The following is a 20912-nucleotide window of genomic DNA, read 5'->3' as shown; positions in this document are numbered from 1 at the left end:
CCAGACTTTTTTTGGCATTTACTGGCATTACTAAGAAAGAGTTGGCAAGGAAAGCTGGCAGAGGGAGATGAGTTGGATAAGCTTTAAAGATTTTTTTCCTATAAAATGAATATCCAGAAGCTGTGTAAATGTATTTTTTCAGTTCAAAAAGTGTATAGAAAGACAACATATACACATTTTTTACCGAAATAGCATCTAAGCTGGATATGCCCTCCAAATTCTTTTCCCTCAATTAAAAAGAAGGGGAAAAAAAAAAGGAAAGACAAAACAAAACAACACGTCAGGAAATCCCTAGAATGTTTATTCGGGAACAGACCAGCCTGTTACAGTCATTAGCTTGCAAAGGTATTTCTGTTATAGTCAGAGGGCAAAGTGAATTTTAACCTTTTATTGCCAAGAAATATCATGTTTGTTAGTGAAGTAGCTGTTGAGATACACTGAGGCATGTAAATTACTGTGAATAAGTGAGTGGCATATGTAAAAAACAAAACCAAACTCCAAAAGTACACCCTACAGAGAGAAATTAAAATCTATTTAAATGCCCATAATTACACATAAAGTACTATATGTCATACTTTATTGAGTTTCTATTTATTACTTTAGCATTTCTGGTTGTAAAAGGCTTTGACGGCAACAAAAAGATGTTTCACAATACTGACCTCCTTTTTTCATTGCAAGTTTAGTGCAGAATTGCTTACTGCCATGGTATGTTGATTATAAAGGAAAAAAGGGAATAGGGCTGGACTGGTTTGAACTGCAATCTGTGGGAGCCCTCCGGACCAAAATGGTTCTTTCCCAGGATCCCCATAGGAGGGAGAGAGGAAAGGAAACCGCTACTCTATGGAGACCAAGCATCAAGAGCCTGGGAACACTGCAAGTCGCAGAGGGCAAAGTTAAGATATGGGTAGAAACAGTTGGTTTTTTTTTTTAGGATGGAAACCTAAATTATCTGCTTTGTGCAGTCAAACATCTACCCTTTTATTGTCTTGCCCTTTTCCATCTATAAAATGGGAATAAAGTTTAATCCAAGCCATGGGACATCAATTTGATTTTCGTAATGGCCTTTTCAGATTAAAAGTGTTATTCGTATTTGTACTCTTGCTGTACAACTTTTGGGGAGCAAGGATTCACTGTTCCGGGGGAAAAAGGGATGTCTTGCACGTGTGGATAAGTCACGCATGTGTTGTCAGAACATGGGAACAAATATTTTCAAGATTTTAGTTGTCAAAGAATTAAAGAGGAGGAGTATTTGCAATGCTGCGTACAAGGATTTTCACTGTTACAATCTTGGAGGCAATTTAAAAGCAGCTTGTACATACTATGGAGAACATTAATTGAGATTTTTATAGTGTATGATGAGCCATATAAATCAGTACAAGTTTACCACGATCATCTCTCTTAGAGGGAGATTAAAGTTGACGTGAAAACACATTATTTTAAGGAACATTTTGAGAAATAATATTTTAATGTATTATGGATTTTACTTTTGTGTGTACATTTTTCCTGCTCTCAAAGATGCAATTTAATCATCAAGGATCAATTTGTTTTTAAAATTGAATTTATTAGTTTTAACACACTTCCGTACACCTTTTATTAACTAATTTAAAAAGAAGTTGCTATGTGTAGAATTGAAATCGACTCTAATTTCAGCCTTCACAGAATTAGTATTTAGCAATTTCTCCAAATCTGTGTGTTTGAGATGGAGAGAATGACAGCTAGATTTGAGCCATTTCTTTAAACGAGATTCCTGAGGCCTCCCCACTGCATTGCTGAATTTTCCAGTGGGTATATCTGCATCTATATCGATATAGTAGGTATATCGATAACTATATTGCCATCTATATCTATATAATCTCTATCTCTACATACATACAGATATTCTGTTTCCTTGTCTCAGGACTCAGCTCTTAAATCGCGGTTTGAAAATTTTTGCAACTATAGGGGAGGAAAAAATGGCTGAATAAGGTTACAGCAAGATTGTGCGTTGAAATCAAATCATAAAATCAAGTGGTTGAGAGGGAAGATATACATCATTGAGTGAAATTCCTGTCAATGTTTCTGCTTTGCTAGGACATGTTATTAGGAAGGAATTACATTTAGAAGCAGAGAGCTTATCAGTGCGTCCTTGTAACATACTTGCCAATGTCATGAACTTCTTATGTGTAGCTAGAGTTCTAATTTTAGGACTAGGCAGTGAAAAAAAAAAGCATATTGTAAAAGAAATAAAACCAGTATTCAATCACTGAAAGTGTGGATATTATCTGTGTCATCATTAAAGAGCTTAAAAATTGCAACAGGATCAGCTGCTACAGACATTTTGGCTGAGGTATATGAAATCAGTGTCTTGTCGGGCTCCCCCATTGTTGTCTGTTAGAGCCAAACAATATTTTCTATAATTCTAATCATTTTGGGCAGGTAACAAAGAGAGATTGAATTTTTTTTTTTTTTTTTGCACAGGAATATCAAAAAAATCTTCTCAGCCTTCTTAGTAAACAATTTAGACAAAGAGTCCAGTCTCTGCTTGAAGTCTTCAAAGGCAACGTTGGTTTGTTTTTCCAGCAAAATCTTTATCTTTCTCAGGGAAAGATGAATCAATATTTCACTGGTAAAACACAAAGCTGTGTCTCACCAAGGTATATTACTTAAGCTGAATGTGAATTCTCACATTAGCTATCACAATCAAGCCAAATGATTTGGAAATACCACAGAATGCTTTGTTTTTTCAGCAGCCACCGTGCCGTTTTACATTTTTATATTCTATATTTTTGTATTATATGCCTGTATTTTCTTGTCATAGCAGTGAGAGTTTCAAAAGTTCATCAAGAGCAACAGTGAAATTACTTTAATGATCTGTTTGTTCTTTTGGTGTGCGCTCTGGCACCTGACAGTCTACTGTGAGCTAGGGAGAAATTTATTCAGCATAAAATAAAGTCATATAGCAATTTATTGCTGTCTTTACCTATCCCACAAAATGATTCCTCTGCATCTCTCAGAATGTGCAGATTTGCTTCTTCAATTTTAGGGAGCTGTATCTTGTCTGTTGATGCAATGTCACCGTCACAGCCTTGATATATGGAAAGGAAATAACTTGTCCCATGTATTTAGCCTAAGGTAAAGTTTGTGTGTGCAAGGTATTCTTATCTGTGAATTCTGATTTGCAAACTAAAATTTGATTGAGTTGTTTTGGGGGGGCAGTTGAAATACCTTCTTTATCAAATGTATCATGAAACTTAGTTTTCTTTAAAAACCGAGTCGCTATGGAAAAGCAAATAACTGGTGTGTGGGGGAGTAATGCAGCATCCCGCAGCTAAGGCAGTTCAGAGTCAGTTGCGCAGGAGTCCCTCGGGGGATGAGTACGCACGTGGCACCTTTGCTCTTCCTAATTCTTTGTCTAAGTGTGACCAATTTATTCAGTCCTCAAATGTTCTTTTCTTGTGCACCTCAATGAGTTGTCCATCTGAGTTCCTCTCTGAAACTCTTCAGTCTTCTGGTGAGCAAGACTTCTCCTTTAAGCTTTGTGATACGGCTCTCAAACGCTCCTTCCCTTGTCATCTCAGGAAATTAGCACAGTAGGGGGAACCCCTGCAGAGCCCTTCGCTATTTATATGTTGATGTCAGCCTGGATGAAAATTTCCAAAAAGACTACATATGCTTTTAAACCTGCCAGAAGACTCTGGCTTGCTCCTGCACTTCAAAGTCCTGCTCCAAACATACTGTGTTCGTTGACACTTTGCGATACAACATAGTGGTACCCTTATCTGGCAAACACTTGCTATTTATAGAGACTCTAATGAACCTTGCCAGAAGCCTTCCTCTTTGCATTCTGCTAACTTATGCCACTCAGGAGTACAAAAACCAGAAGTCTGGTGAAATATGTCATGTTTTAACAGGCAAAGTTTCATACACTCATGTTGTGAATTTCATTTAGATATGCACCACGGTGTAGCATTAAGGCTTTTTTTTTTTTTTTTTTGGTTAAAAAAGGGCTATAAAGAAGCGGTAATTCAGTAGTTTAGGTGTATACCTCAATGAAAGGTTGGACTTCTTGCTTTCTGGGGGAAAAAAAAAAAGGGATGTTGAATGGCTTAAGAGCAACAGTGGGGTGCAAACCTGTTCATTAATAACGTGGTGGTTGGAGTACTCATGAGTGTCGGTGGGAGGCTGTGGATCAGACCACTGAGGCATTGAATCTCAGAGGAGACCGCAGCCCTGGAGACTGTGTTTCATACTAGATCCTCATTGAATAATTACCGGGAAGGAGAACAGCCATTAAAATAAATGAGAGCGATAGGTCACCTGGGGAGAACACAGGAAGGAGTGCAGGGGATGGTTGGAGGTCTGAAACCGTGGCCCGCCGTGAGGACCAAAGAACTGGGACTGTCAGTCTAGAGAGGAACAGGCTGGGCGGAGACATGGTAAATCTTCCAGTATGTAAAAGGCTGCAGGAAAGTAAGAGGGAGTAATTAGTTTCTGTGTCACTGTTAGGTATGCTCCCCATCTAGCAGGGAGAAGAATGGCCTTACAAGGCAGCAAGTAAGAGCTCAGTAATGAAGATCATGAGAAAAGGATGTATTTACATGCATATAGTGAGGAAGGGAAGCTTTGAAGTGTCTCAGAGTGCACTTGATTTTCAGAAAAACCAGAGAAATAGCTGCTAATGAGAGAGGTATAGTTGATCCTGACATGGGGCAGGAACCTCTGAGGTCCCATAAGCCACAGTTTCTATGATTTGATGTGAAGTGGAGACCATTCTTTCTCCTTTATAAAAACCTGCTTTGCAAACTTTTGCCATCTCTACAGAATCACAGAATAAGACTTGGATTTTCCTGAGTTTTTAAATACCTAAAACTTCATAGGGAACACTTCTCTTTCTTGCCTAGGGTGAAGACTTCGTCGCCCCATAGCTTTTCTTTCTCTTCTAATTATTAGTTAGAACCGGACTCTAAATAATACATAGACAACTAAAACATTAACTATAATCCTGTCTCAACTGGGCAAAGAGAAAATGCCCTAGCAGAAGTTGAGCCCTTTAGTTGTTCTTTTAAATTTTATTATTAAGTCAAGGATGGGCACTGAAATCACAGAGGCAGATCGGGATGCCATGGCAGTTGGGGTATTTACAACCTGAAGAGGTTTGGTTTAGGGAGGAATTAGTTACAGCTCTGGAAGGACTTGTTAAATTTTGTGTTGTGCTGTAGAGTTCCTCTGTAATTATGGACAAATCAATTAGCTTCTCCATGCTGTAGTTGCTTGTAAATGGAGATAGTGGCACATCTCTGCCTCATTGGTGCTTGGTTGCAGCAGCGATAGAACATGCAAAATAGTTTTAGAAAACAGTAGTAGACAGCCTGAGGAAATCCTTTCTTTGAGGAATTCTGGAGGTTCAAGAAAGGGATTTATAAGCCATTCTGAGACAGGTTATGAAAAAATACGGTGTCCATGTGAACTGTTGACTATGTCCTGCAGTAGCACTTTCCTTATTGCCTCTTTTCAAAGTATATGCTGTAAAACACTGTAAGCAAAACTTGCATGGGGAGATTAATCTTTTGAAAGCTGGGTGAAGTCTCTTTTGTATATCTTTCTGGATTTTATGGAAAACTTCTTACACAGAAACAATCAGGCTTCACCAGAGGCCCTTCGATGGCTTTCTGGGAGTATAATGCCATAAACAATGTTGGGTGGCAGCAGCAGACTCATATCTGTGTCATCTGTTACTCTGAGAAGCATCAGAGCTTCAAAAGATTTTCAGGAAGGGGGAAGGGAGGCGAGGATTTAACTGCAGTGCATCATAAATAGACCAAATCCTGAGATGACAATTTCAACTGTTTACAATAAGCATGAAGTAATTCAAAACAGATTCTGGGACGTTCGGGTTGTAAAGTCCTGGTAGATCACACGGGCTGTGTTGCAGAGCTGTCTTATTTTTAATTAGCAGTGAACAGAGACATGGTGATGGGTTTGGGTTTGGTTTTCTTGGAAGGATCATCTGAATGAAAACATCTTCAGTCCAGAGCTGGTTGTGAGTCTTTTTTTTTTCCCTTCCAGTATCTTTTCTGCAGTTTTGTGTCCGTAGCCATGAAGGAAGTAGACGGGATGCAGAGCATGGCGTGTTTGGAGCAGATAATGCTGTGGTTGGCCTATTGTTAGAAATTTTCAGGTGTTCAACAGATTTTTTCGCTCAGTGCTCCTCAGTAATATATCTCTTTTGTGGTTACCAACTCTTCCCAATGCTAAGCTGGAAAATATGATTATTCTGTTTTCATTTTATCTTTCCTTTTTTTTTTTTTTGGTACCAAGGATAGTTGGTTTGTAGTTCTAGGTCTAAAAGGGAGGTTCTTCTGTGTCTAAAAGTGAGAATTTTCCCTCAGAAGACAATAAATCTCCAAAGCTGATGGAAATGCGACAGCATATGGCACACAATTCATCTAGTGCAAATACCTAAATACTCTTTGCATCATAGGCCATCCCTTGGGAAACTGTTGTATTTAAATTTCCACTGGCGTTTAATCCTGGGGGACAAAAACTCGCTGAAACGGAAATAAGAAACAGAGAATTTGAGACTGCCACCAACATTTAAATCAGTGTGTTGCCAGAGCTTTACTGCATTTGCTGAGGCAAAACTGTATAAAATAGACTTGTCTCAGAAATTCTTTATTATTCTCTCTTACCTGTGCTAATTCACCGGCTTCTAGTATTGGGGAAGGCAGGCAAAATAGAGCAGGACTCATACAAATAACGGAGTGACAAGAGGAGAGGGAAACATTGTAAATACATGCTTGACTGATATGTTCAGGTAAAGGCAACTGAAAGCTGTCCAGAAAGGCAGATAGAAAGTCTTCTCCCATGATGGGGTGCTCTGTTAGCTTGGGTTTGGCACAGGCAGATCATGGAAAGAGGTCTGGTTACATAAAGAACAATTAAAATAGAGTTTGCAGCATATAACTCCACTTGCTTCTCATCTTTTAGCCGCAGGAGCGACTGCTGCTTTCTTCCATAACTTCAAAGCTACCGTCAGGTCTGTTTTCCCAGAGTCCCTGTCTGTATTTGACTCCGGCATCCACTGGCTGAACCAAAAAAGATTCTCGCTCGTTCTGTTTTGCTGCATTGGTCCGTGAGACTGAGGTTGGGCAATTGAAAGGTTTTACGAGCCTTCTGCAGAATTTTCATTTTTCAGCTTTCTAACCCTGTGCAGTCAGTTCAGCAAAGACACAGGAATATTGTTGTTCATTTACACTGTGTGGTAGGGCAGCTGAAGGTGACAGCGGACTTTGCTTTCTACTTTTATCACATGTTGCAAATGCCTTTGAGATGTTTCTTTCTTTGTTATCTCAGAATACTGTGCTATATTGATTTTTGCTTTTTCTCTAAGGGGCTGAAAATTTCAGCACTAACCCTGAAGCCAACTGAAATAATTGATTATCTGTTTTTACCTCCTCTTCAGTTATTTACCTCATGCCCTTCAATGGAGAAAGGGTGTGCTACTTCTAGATGATTTAGTGTAAAGCAGATCTTTGCTGAGCTTTAATACCAATTTATTTAACCTCAATACAGGGGTTATTTTTTAGACCCACAAGTTTATCTACCATGTCATGAGAGAGCTTGTTCTAGAAACGTCATTTTATAGCTTATTCTTCTTGAACTTACGAGGAATAAGAAATGAAACAGATTTTCTATAAGCTCAGTTAGCAATTGCAACCACTTAAGCAAATGATGTACAGGAGGAATTAGATGCATATTGGCCTTCTATAATCTAGTTAGATACCTTTTTAAATGTATTTTGTAATTAATAGATACATTTTTCTTACAGTTTTTTGTGTCTATATTAATGGTAACGGCATTTTCATCTGTGTTTTGTCTTTGCCTTTATGGCAAGAAACAGGCTGGTCATTAATACCTTAAATCTCTGGGTATCACTCAGAATAAAACATATGTTTTTATTCTAGGGAGTACTTTCTTAGGTCAGTTTTCTGAGCTTTCCACACTACTTTGTGTCATTTATTCTCTATGAGAATGTAAATGTATAGATGTGGTATCTGTAAGTAAAGTCTCTTTCTAATTAAGTAGAAAAATGTGAGATGCTGCCCACAGGTTTGCAGTATCATTTGCTTTACTAGGAAATCTTCAGATCCTTCTTTCTCTTAGGGCACATTCCAGGATATAAAAATGATTCATGTGTCTTGGAAGTACATCTTTGGAAAGTTTGTCAAGTTATCTTGAGTAGCCCAAGACTGGGGTGAAATCTCCCCTGCCATTAATATTAAAATATTAATATTTTATCTGTGTATAACTCATTCGTCATCTTCAAAAGATCATCAGAGACAAATCACAGTTTGAAAGAGTGGAAATTAGATACCAACTCCTCACTTCTGGTTTGCATTCCAGTATTTGTGATGCAAAAGGCAACTTGAATCCAGAAGCACATCTGTGATTGCAATAACAAATTAGCGAAGAAGATTTAATCTGAGCCACATAATATGAAAAGATGTTTAGAGAGAATGAAGTCTGAGCTCAGGGATCTTGGCACAGACCTGGTGCAGTGGAGCAGTGTGATTGGAGGGGAGCGGGAGGGGAGGGATCTGAAAGTGAAGAACAGCATGTGAATTAAGCCAAATAATTAAGTGATTTAAGCATTAATCTAGCCAACCCTCCGAGTTCATTCAGAGAAGCAAACCATATATCATTGCTTCTCTGGAGATTGTTGCATTGTCAAGGACTCAGTTTAGCCAGGACATTCAGACCTACCCTTTACTTACATTAAAAAAAATCTGAAATTTCTCATTGTCTGAAACTGATTGTATCTTTTTGCCTTTCAGTAAGTTTCATTTAGTTGCAATTATTCTGGCTTCAAAATCTTGAAATCAAATGAATTAATGAAAATGGAAAATCAGAACTCTTTCCTAATTGAGAACTGAGCTTTTCAAGAAATATGAAAGGATCTAATTTAGAGAAAGATGTTTGGAGAGCATGAAATGTAGCTTGAAGGAGATACATGTGCATTTAATATAACTTACTGAGCCCAGCCAGATTTGTATTGACGGGAGACAAAAAGCATCTGAAATCCTCTTTCAGTGATAGAATAATTTATGGGGTTTCTTGAAGCGTTCTGAGTTGACTTTCAGTGCAGTGAAATGGGTGGCCATCTCAGTTTCCTTCTCAGTGGACACAGTTACTACTGTATTTTGCATTCTTTCTTTCCATGTTAGTTAGCTGAACCATAGAAATATTGAGAGGGTGGTGGTTGTGGGTTTTGGTTTTGCTCTTCAATGGCTTTGTATCCCTTCTGTGTGGATATGGAGAAATCTCCATCCTGGGACTGTTGCAGTCGCAAGAGACTCTGAGGATGCAGGTGGCCCTGGAGGGATGTAAGGAGTGGGCAGGCGGCTCAAATAACATCGGTAACGGGCACGATTCAGAATGGACTTCATTTGCTATTGACCCTGAAACACAGCTGTCTTGATCTCCTGCTTCCCCAGCATACACGTATACATCATGCATACAGTCCCCATGCGTAATAGATGGAGCTCATCTGCTTGTGCCCTCCTCAGCATGCCAGACAACTCCCACTGTGGAGAACGTTTCCAGATATAATCTGGAGGACGTGTCATTTCTTATCATTGAGAACTTAGAAGGAATTAGCATTGTAATTCTTACTCCCCACGGTACACAGCACATTGTGGGTTCCCCACAAATATATGTTGCAATAATGACGTGCATAGAAGGAGAGAAGAGATGTTTCTAAAGAAGGTCAGGTTTGATGTTCAGCTGAGGCTGTGATAAAACATGGTGGATGTGTGGGTAGTAAAATGTAGAGCTATTAGGTGGGAATACTGACAAAGTATGGCAGGAGAAAGGGAGTAACGTTCATAAAATATACTGACAGTGGGTAGCTAGTTGATGTACGGTCCATGCTTGACCTTGATTTTGTGAGTGCATTGGAAGAGTATAATGTAATCAAACTTTCTAAACGAGGTCACAGTCCCCAGTGTCCTTCCAAAGAGGAGGAATTTTACTTTTAAAGCTATGCATAGTTTTAAACCCAAATGGGATCTACTAAATTTACATGGCATAGTCCTCAAAGAAGTTCACGTACATTTTAAATTGTCAGATATCAACAGCTGTTCATTCCCATTATAATTACCCGAATCGCAAAGGACCGTCTGCAACGAGTTCTGTTCAATAACTAAGACTACCCAGGCCCACTGCAATTGCTTCCTAGCTGCCAGCTCTATTAAGTTTTGTTTTGTAACACTTTACTACAGAACAGACATGTTTGTTTTCTTTGCACAGCCTTCCACGAAGCATTGTTTAAGCAGCACATAACACATTCCAACAATGAGGTACTTTTTGCTCCCATCTGTTTGATACCAAAATGAACAGTTGTGATTTGTACATACAGTGTAAATACTGTGTAATGACTATGGGTTTACTTTGAGCAAATTCCAGATTATTTCATTCCTGTGCCAGGTTTTAGTCCATTTTTGAGTCAGGGAAAAATTTCTGATGTTGGCCCTGAACTTTTCAGGTGCTAAACATCCCTCTAACAGAGTTGACCCATCATCGTCCAGGGGTGATAGCAAAAGGCTGCCATGAACAGACCTGATAGCGCAGCAGGTACCGGGAGGATGAGCTGCCACGTGCTTCTCGGACCCCCAAGGCTGTGTGGTATCTAGTTGCCTTTTCTGAATATAAGGCCATGCAGATGCTCCCCCAGGGAGCGTGGGGCTGTGGGTATTTCTATTTTAACCTTTTGGGGCAGCACAGGAAAGAAAAACAATGTAGGGGAGGATACGTTTTTTAACCAGGCTCTTCAACAAGCCTTTTTTTACTATTAAAAAGACCTTTATATTTGCAGACCTTTCCAAAAGCTAAAATCTGCATAGCTGCGATCAACCTCCTGCCCGACCTCTTCGGCGAGGTCGCGGTGCGTCAGAGGACAGGCAGGGCACGGCCTTTCCGGCCGTTTAGGGAGCGGGTTGTGATAGCAAACAACACACCCCTCCATCAGACTCCCATTAAAAAGCACTGCGGCTCTTGACCTGCTGCCAAGCTGAGAGCCTACCGGTCGTGCTGATGGTCTGGGTAGAAAGCCCAATGCTCCATGAAGTCGGTTCAGTACCTGAATGACAAAATTTGGTGGCCTGAGGTAGCGTTGTGGAGATAGTCCTTCAAATAGCTGACAGGCCACACCTTACGCGGGGGTCTGTTTGGGATGATTGCGATAAAAGAGAGCTGGCTAAAAGCATCCTTTTTTTTTTTCTTATTTTTATTAGTTGTTCTTAATACAAAATTGCGTTCGCAGTTTGGGGCAGTCATTTCCATTCAGTCAAAACCATATGTTGCTGCATTTTCCCTTCTTCCTTCCTTTGTGATTCGTGAATCTAACGAATCACCCGCTCCCAGATGCGGAGCAGACTCCTTGCAGGTCATCAGGCACGCAGAGAAGTGTAATAAATACACACCGAATGCTGGTTTATGTTGGTTTGCATCCATCCTGCTGCGAAGATACAGGAAGGGCTTCAATACCTCGCATTGGCTGGTTTGTGTTACAGCACGCATCCTTCTCCCAAACCACATCCTGAAACAGAGGATAGCCGAGCTCGCTCCCCATCGGCTCTTTCAAAGTGTTGGCAGCACCAGTCCCCTTTTTCATAATTCACTTATGTTTGTTCTCCGAACTTGTTTTTAGGAATCTTTGAAAGATTTTTGTTTCAAAGTTTGTCCTGAAAAGGGAGTATTGATTTTGACCTATTTTTAACCAATATAATTCAGCAGATAATTGGATAGTTGCTTTAAAAACCAAGGCTGCCCTATTTGCTCTGCTTAAATTTAATTAAAAAGAAAGAAAGAACACATTTTACTTTTCTTTTTTTAATGTATAAAGTTGTGAATCTTCTGTTAATCCCTGTTTAGCTGGCCAAATGCAGATAAATATGTCTTAGTACAACTTCAGTGCCTGATAATGAAAATACGGCGTAAATGTTGAATTCAGCTTTCACGCCTGACTTTTTACTGACACCAAATAAATTCATAGCATAACAACTCCGCTTCGGAAGATGCAGATTTCTTTAAAACATCAAACCAGTTATTTTGGATTTGCTCCTGAAATATTTGGTCCATAATGTTATGACATTTTGAAGATGTTTTAGCCAGGTTATTCTTTAATTTTAAAAAAATGTAAATCAGGAATACCTCACAAAAAGGATGTAGCTAAATCATAAGCATGCTTTCCCTTTCCCAGAGTAGTCATTAGCTTTGTATTTCTGCATGGAAACCAGGAAACTGTGTGCTAGAGCTGTGTAGTTTTATTGATTTTGGTCTGGCACAATTAACTTCTCAGTTTCCTCTTTCTTGAGTGTTATTTGCTTGAATTTTTAACTCTGGATAGGGAGCTTGGGAGACCAACAGTGAGCAAGGAACTGTTAGTTTAAATAGTCCTGTACAGGGATTCATAGGAGCTTCAGCAGATGTTGCCAAATAACATGATGGCCAGAGGCTGGGACTGCTGGTGGTATACAGTCAGTGTACCTAAACATTTATTTTTTTACATTTTAATGGAAAATCTTTTTAGCTTATGAAGAGAAGTCTGCTGAATTTGGGTCATTCCCAAGGTTGTCCTGTTGCTCCTGTTTTATGCATGTCACATGAGCTCCATGATGTGGTTTTCTATTCCCGTACGGAAGCCAGGGAAGGGGCAGAAGAGCTGCTGCCTTTGCTTTGTCCCTGCTTGAGGACCTCACGTACGATGATTTCTGCTGTGTCTTGTGGTGGGCAGCAGTGTGGGAAGCAGGAAAAGAAGAGGGTGGAAAAGCCTGACTACCTCCAAGCAGCAGTATGTTTTGCTATACAAGGAGGTAAGAAAAAGGTTAAAAAAAAAAAGAAGACAAAAAAATTAGATTAGAAATTATGCCTTCCAGATAGAAGAACCTTGCACCTATTTGTACAGTCAGCAAGAAAGAGAAGAGTAGGATCATTCTGTTTTCAAAGAATCACTTTGTTTTAAAGTTGGGAAAAATTTGGAAGTTCTTTGGTTTCCTGCACTGTTGGAGTGGCTCAGCCAATTTGTAAAGGGGCTGTGATCCTTTGCTACGCCCTTAAAAAAAAAAAAACAAACTGCAAAACACTCTGTTCTCTTTGAGGTGGGCCCATGGGAACCTCAGGAAGTTCAACAAGGTCAAGTGCAAGATCCTGCACATGGGTCAGGGCAATCCCAAGCACAAATACAGCCTGGGCGGAGAATGGATTGAGAGCAGCCCTGAGGAGAAGGACTTGGGGTGTTGGTTGCCCAGAAGCTCACCATGGGCCAGCAGTGCACACTTGCAGCCCAGAAAGCCAACTGTATCCTGGGCTGCATCAAAAGAAGCGTGACCGGCAGGTCGAGGGAGGGGATTCTCCCCTCTACTCCGCTCTGGTGAGACCCCACCTGGAGTCCTGTGTTTAGCTCTGGGGCCCCCAACATAAGAAGGACATGGACCTCTTGGAGCAAGTCCAGAGGGCCATGAAGATGATCAGAGGGCTGGAGCACCTCTCCTGTGAAGACAGGCTGAGATAGGGTTGTTCAGCCTGGAGAAGGGAAGGCTCCAGGGAGACCTTCTAGCAGCCTTCCAGTACCTGAAGGGGCCTACAAGGAATCTGGAGAGGGACTTTTTACAAGGGCATGTAGTGATAGGACAAGGGGTAATGGCTTTAAGCTGAAAGAGGGTGGGTTTAGATTAGGTATTAGGAAGAAATTCTTCACCATGAGGGTGGTGAGGCACTGGAACAGGTTGCCCCCAGAAGCTGAGGATGCCCCAACCCTGGAAGTGTTCAAGGCCAGGTTGGACAGGGCTTTGAGCAACCTGGTCTAGTGGAAGGTGTCCCTGCCCATGGCAGGGGGGTTGGGACTAGACGATCTTTAAGGCCCCTTCCAACCCCAACCATTCTATGATTCTATGATTATATACAGCCACAGGGATACACGCTTGTCATTTGACAGTAAGGAAAGCACAGCTGAATTCACTGCCCTCAGGAACTTGCAAAACAATATGAATTAAATGTTTATACATTTCATGTCCCCATGAAGTATCACTTGATTTTGGAGGTGTTTGCGAGAAACATAGCCTCCTGTGTTCGCTTCTTAACTAAAGCCAAAAGAAAAGGAAGAAAGACTTATTGATTTAAAAGCAATGCATGCAATTTATAGTATTCGTTGCTGATTGTTATTATCTTAAATGTATATACATTGTAGACAGCTTGCATTTGTTGCATTGAATTCCAGTTATCATGGTAAGACTCCCTAGGTGGCTTTATTTCTTACAGATTTCCCAGCTTTTCCCTCTTTCTGTATTACCGATAGTAGAGAAGTAGTATCAGCCCAAAGATCTGATACCTATAAACATACCTTTTAGCTTGTGAAGGCACCAACACAGAATGTCAGTGTGTGATATATAAGGGGAAAAAAGGTATTTTCATATAGACAGCAGAAAATGGCATAGAATTTATCCCTACTGGAAATAATGTGCTCTTCCCTCAGTTATGCAATTTCTAATTCCTGATGTTAGCTGTTCAGATACAAGAAAAAGCATCTAGATTTGTGTGGAATGTAACTATCTGATATATCTCAGAGGTCCTTCATTTCCAGAGCTATGCTTAAGAGATAACATAAACTTATGACCCTCACTTTTTTTGTGTTGGAATATCTGTTTTCAGGAGCATAGAGGAGAAAGTAAATAGGGTCTTATCCTTAGAGTAACTGTTGGTGCTTTTTGCACAGTTTAAGACTCTGGATTAAAAAATACTCCCGAATTATCCCCTGATAGAGTACTTTGACTATCACATCATCACGTCTGGTTTGATGTGTGTTAATGCTGCGGGAAAACAGGTAACCAAAAGGCAATAGTCCTTGTTAGCGGTCTTTGGCCAGTTGTGAGTAGGTAATTTCTGCATGGATGAGCTATGTATTAAGTTTTGTTCTAAATACATGCTCAAGTTTCAGATGCATATTCTGGTTTCTCCACATTATGGAGATGTCTTTTCACTATTCCTCTCAGTCTTTTCATAAACAAACACTGATTTTCTGCATCCAACTGCCTTGTATAACCCTGAGTTAAGCTACCATCCATGACTGCATGCATATCAGAGCCAGGCTGGCTTTGCAGTAGCTGGTCAAAATAAATGGCACTCATCTTTTGTGTTCTTTATGCATCTCTTACGGATCTCTTATGTTCTTTATGCATTATGTTCTTTATGCATCCTATGGGGAAATTGTACTTTGTTGCTATGGTCTGGTACAGCGATGACAAGCTTTGTGCAAGGCTGGAGTTGCTTCCAGAATCTCTTCTCCTGTGCTTGTCACTGATGATGTGATTTCTCTTACTTCAAACCAAAGCTCAGGCAACTAATTATTCAATGTGACATTCTATGAGTATTTGCTACATTTTTAGTTTTGGTCCATGTTGAATGTCAGGTGCCTTGTTGCACACAACTAATTGCAATCCATAGTTCTCCTTAAAATTATTTTTTTCCCTACCATCTTGCCCATTTTGACCCATTTCAGACTAGGAGTGTCCCACCAGTGACCTGTCAGGACAGTTCCTGCAATCTGTGGCCTGACATGTGGCAGGCACTTCGTGGGTGTAGGTCAACTTGACTGTGCATGCAAAGTCAGCCCTGTTGCAAGGTTGGCTTTAGTGAAGTTAATAGCAGCTCTGAAGGGACTGGAAACCACTTTGTTGGATCAAACAAACCTGCCTATTTCAGTCTACCATGTTAGGATATAATTTAAAACTTTGAAACCAGAGAAGCAAAATCATCCCTTTTGGTTCTATTTCTTGTGCTGATCGCTATTCTTGAATACTGGATTTGGACATCTGATACAGCTGAAAATGCATTTCTCATTCCAAATGAATCAATGTTGCTGGTTTGAGTTTATTTACACTCTTTCCCTTGTCTCTAGACATTTCCTTTTATTTCTATCATATAATTGCTAGAATAATTTTTATTTAAAGTTGTATGTGCTGGTCTAACTCATGTTTCTTAATCCAATAAAATCCTTTATCTTTTATAGAAAGGAAGATGTAAAGACATATTCATTAGGACTGTCCACTTCATCAGTTTTCTCTCTCTTCAAATATAATAAGAAATGACTCAAAGTATTCTATCCCAATCTCAACAGTCAGTATCAAGGGAAAAGCTCATAGCACTGCAGTGTATCACAGTGCGTGCCAACTCCACAGCCCAAAGGCCGAGATGATCCAGCAATGATTAAGACTTTTTCCTAGATTACTGTGCAGAAAAATATGCTCAGTGACAACTACTTTGTATTCAAATTCCAGAACGGGCATCCCACCAAGGTGAACAAATCTACTCCAAATGGACAGCTACTAGTATTTCAGGCATAAAATTTTTTTTTTTTTTTTTTTTTTTTTTTAGCTGTCATATCATTGTTACAAGAAAGTAGTTCCTGAAAGTGTAAGAAGTTCAAAATCTGCTACTGAGAGTCTGTCTTGGTATTCGTGGTGACGTGATAAAACATGAGCAACTGAAGGAAAAAAAAGTGTTATTGCTATTTTTAAGCCACTGTTCTTCTGATATCTTGATTCCTTCACCAGAATTGCCTATTATTTACTCACCTCTGTCTTTAGGCAGCATGTCCTTAAATCAGTTTATGTGCTAAGCAGACAAAGACAGGAGGATGAAAACTATTGCCATGTCCATTTTGCAGAGGCAAATTGGAGGCAAGGAGTGGAAAGGGTAAGTAAGTGAAGCACAAAAAAGGGTTGAGGAGCAACAGGTTGGCTCAAGTGGAGGGTTTTGCCGTTTCCCACCACGAAACACAGGTGTCCCAGCCAAGACACAGGTCCATGGTGGAGCTGGGCTCCCGACAGCATCTCCAGCTTCACAGGGGAAGCCCTTAATCCCCAAACAATCCTTTCTTTTCTCTTTTTATATAAAGATCTGGAGTTCAATGTGATTTAAAAGGGGACAAAAACTTTAATAGTACTTAAAAACATGTGCTAGTTAAAATAGTTTTACTACTGCAGATTGACTTTCTTTCCTTTGTAACAAAACACAAGAACTTGCCTGACTCAGAAGCAGACTACTGTCTCACCAGCTTCCAGTTGTTCAAGTAGTGCCTTATTAATTTTTTTATCTGCTTTATCAGAGAGAATTCTTGCTTGGCCTTACTTATTGTTTCACAGATTTCCTTCAGAATATTAAGTTTCACTAGCGCCAATTCAAACCAACATATCTCAGCAAGCAAACAAGGAGCAAATTACTGGGGGAAGTATTTTTCCTTTTCTGCTGTTATAATTTGACATAGATTTTGAAAGTAAATCCTCTAAATAAGAGGGGAAAGTTATGGAGAGTACTCCTTCAATCATCCTGAAGTCAGTTCTGCCTCTTAGGATATCAGGGAACAGTTTGTGTACATTGCTGAAATCTTCTCTTACGCCACAAAAAGCATTGCCAAAAAGAAAGCAGTAAATTGTAATTTAAGAGTAGAAAGAACTACAAAACATAAGTGTGTAGAAAAAAGAAGGTAGAACCATAGAAAATTATTTATTGTGGTTTAAATAACATTACTCTCATAAGGTTCACTTTACTTTCACATTTGATAATTTTAAAGGGATCAATGTGGGAATAAGTTGTGGCATCAGCATGGAAATTATTTTTTGTGGTTCTTAAGAAAGGCCTATAACAAGTGGTTTTTTCTGAAATGTTCTGAGCAGAAGAGTATGTGGCCTCACAACGTGCTTTTTTCGATTATTCTAAACAGAAAATATAAAACAGCGATCTAATACCTGTATTTATAGTAATTCCCATTTCATCTTGCAACTCGGTTTTAAAAATATTGATTTAGGGGTAGAGCATTATGGTGCTTCATGAGATTCAAAATGAGCTTTTAAGGTCTTACAGCAGAACCGTGCAAATACTTTAGGGGAGACTTCACCACCACTGCAAAAAAGTAAAGTAAAAGATCTGAGTTCATTTCACAAGTGTATACATTCAAAAAGGGGGGGGGGGGGAAACAAAGGAAAAACCCCAAAAGGCACTTTCTGAATGACATTTGGTTTTCTTTCCCATTAGAAATGTATCATTTTAAGTGCTTCTGTATTTCCAATCGTACCATACCACCTGAGCAGTGTGTAATTTTTACTGTATTTATGCTTATGACTGCCAGTCAGAATGAGGAAAAATATCGTTTCATCTTTTCCCAGATGCCAAACAAGGAAATGAGCCATTTGTTTGAAAGAAAATTCTATGCTAAAGCAAGAATCTGAACCTGGGTCTCATGCAAAGCAGTCCAGCATCCTAACTGGGACATTATTGTGCTCGATAATAAGACACTTCAGCTTTAGGAATTCTCTGAGAGATGTTTTTGTCTCGTAACAGTCTGTTTTATTCTGCAGCTGCTTTTTTGACTTTACAACTTACTAACATCAATTGACTGTCAAATAAGTACCACTGTGAACTCATGAATAAACATAGTTATAATTTACATTTTAACAGAGGGCCTTTAGCCGAAAAGAATCCATTTGTGCTACTGCAATATCTTAATTATTTACTGCATTATATTATAATTAATTGTATTTTACTCTCTCAAAACTCTGTAGTATGTGTATCTTACGGGGTTTGCAACCAATGCACTAATATTAAAGTGGTAATCAACAGTGCTTCTAAATATTCATGCCAATAAATGACTCCCATGTGTTTGCTGAATGCGAAGGATAGTCTGAAGCATTTATCTAACATTCTAGTGGGATCCAGTTTCTGCAAAGTTCATGTAGATGCAGAATTTCAATATTGTTGCTGTTTTGCGTGGGGAGAGGGAAAACATGTTTGAATTTGCAGGAGCAGTGGGGCAGAACACTTAGAAGAAAGCAATGGTACCTCAGTCCCAATCTGTGCTTAATAATGTCTGAGAGCACTGGGGAGTTGTCAGCTCTTTTTTATTGCAACAAAATCACAATTTTGTTTAGTCTACGACAGCCTCCTCATAATTTCACTTTTTAATAAACATCTACAATTTTCCAAATCATTTCAAAATCGTTGCATTTGATGGGCGGGGTGCTCTGACTGTCACGCCGCCGGGGCTCCGTCAAGGCACCGCTGTAGCAATCACAAATTCAGACACATTTCTCAATAAATCGATTAAATACTATAACCCTAAAATGATCCTACTTCAGTACTGCAATCGGCCGACATAAATCTTCAGAAAAGCGTATTGAGTGTACAGAGGAACAACTGATTTATTGAGCTACTGTCGGAATTTCAAAACAAAGAGATACTGTCTCGCAATCCAGTAAGTTTGTTTAATGAAATGTAAGTTAAGTGTAAACAGTCTTAAAATATATGTGAGTTCAGTCTTTTGGATTAAGAGTAACTAGCATATCGCAAGCTGTGCTTTGTCGTTTGAAGCACAGTTTCAAGAGCCCGTATAGGTGCGCTGCCCCTTTCTGCAAACAAGTGTTGGAGCCTCCACTCCCTCCTGCCTCCGGGGCCGAATGGATCACCAGACCTTTCTCAGGCTCTTTCACAGCTTCCAAAAAAAGAGTGGATTTACCTTCGGTGCTGGAGATGAAAAGCAACTTGTTTTATAATCAGGGGAATGGCAATATGAAGATTGCACGCAGTCATGGTGGTGCTGACAATGCAATCCAGATGTCCTGGTCCCTGCTGGAGTGCAACTGGGATTTCCGTGTGCTCTGCTGTTGATGTCTTGTTTAGAAAATTCTCTTAAATACTGGTATACGTACAAGTACTTTGTCTATTATTCTCACAGAGATGCTTGATAATACTCTTGACCATATTTCTAATTGCTCCAACACCAATTCTTTTTTTTTAAGCTAAAACTTAATTATTTCTTAGGAAAAGTTTAAAATACATATTAAAATATTTAGCTGTTTATAGGGAAAAAAATAGTTCAGCATGACTCTACTTTATGTATAGTTTCCCTGATGGTCTTAGAGCACATGTGCAGTTTTCTACATGTGAATATTTAGCATACTCAGCCTCAAAGGAAAAAGCATTTCTGGTAGAGCCACCCTGCTGACTGTGATCACTGCACTGCAGGTCTGCTCTTAGTGCAGGAGTTACTGGCTTTGAACCTGGATCTCTTAAACTGAAAATGGTCATGCAAAGCCCAAACCTGATTACTTGTACCCCATTTTAAAAAATAGTCTGGCAAGATTGAGCATTAATAAGAGATTTTGTTGGTGTTTAATGCAGTTATGCTATTATATGGAGAGGAAAAAGAGAAAATTCAAAACTGTATCAGATATCTTCCAGAACTGATGTGTACTGCATCACTGTGCTCATCTTCCCAGGCAAGATGGTCTCTGATGTGCAAAGTTGGAAGTGATTCAATTGCTTAAGGGCACACCAGAGTGTCTTGAAGACCCGGGTGTGAAACCCTACAGCGCCGTGCTTTGCTCGCACTGAGCTGCAGCTAAAGAGCTGCTACACCACAAACACTTCTCTTTGTAGCTGCTTGCTCCTCCCAAGCAGGGCCCAGATGGGCTCTGGGTTTGGACTCAGCCAACTCTGTTTTCCTTTTTCAGAATCACCCGGCACTGCTGCAGTTTGTAATACAAGCTGAAAGTAAACATCTAGTCATCAATCTGGAGAGGAACGAGTAAGTACCCTTGTTGCATGTTCACTTTGTACTGGAGGTTCTCAAAGAAGGGTTATAATTTTAAAATTGATGGTTTAAAAGTATCCTGGGTCCAAATTTGCTAGCGGTCCCTTACAGAACAGGCCCCTAACAAGAGAGTTTTGTTCCAGTTTAGATTGTGTGTGTTTGCCCACTGCTTGTAGAGCAAGAATCTCTTTGGTCATCTGCATTTATGTGGGACTGAAAACGGACATGTTGCCTGTTGGTGTTTTCCTGTTGATCATTATTTTTATTTGATTTGGTTTGTCCTCCTTTCCTG

At 39.7% G+C, this 20912-nt stretch overlaps 1 protein-coding gene across 1 annotated transcript in view; it reads left to right on the top strand.

Moving 5' to 3' along the window:
- ADAM12 (ADAM metallopeptidase domain 12) overlaps positions 1-20912 on the top strand; it is a 187642-nt gene that overhangs the window by 28123 nt on the left and 138607 nt on the right. The window contains exon 3 of the mRNA XM_059820998.1: positions 20541-20614. Within this exon, the coding sequence (XP_059676981.1) occupies positions 20541-20614 (74 nt within the window). The remainder of the gene's footprint in view (positions 1-20540; positions 20615-20912) is intronic.

This window comes from Gavia stellata, chromosome 9 (genome assembly GCF_030936135.1).
Source record: "Gavia stellata isolate bGavSte3 chromosome 9, bGavSte3.hap2, whole genome shotgun sequence".
Lineage (NCBI taxonomy): Eukaryota > Metazoa > Chordata > Aves > Gaviiformes > Gaviidae > Gavia > Gavia stellata.
Note: the sequence above shows the minus strand (reverse complement) of the source record. Positions and strands in the feature narration are given on the sequence as shown.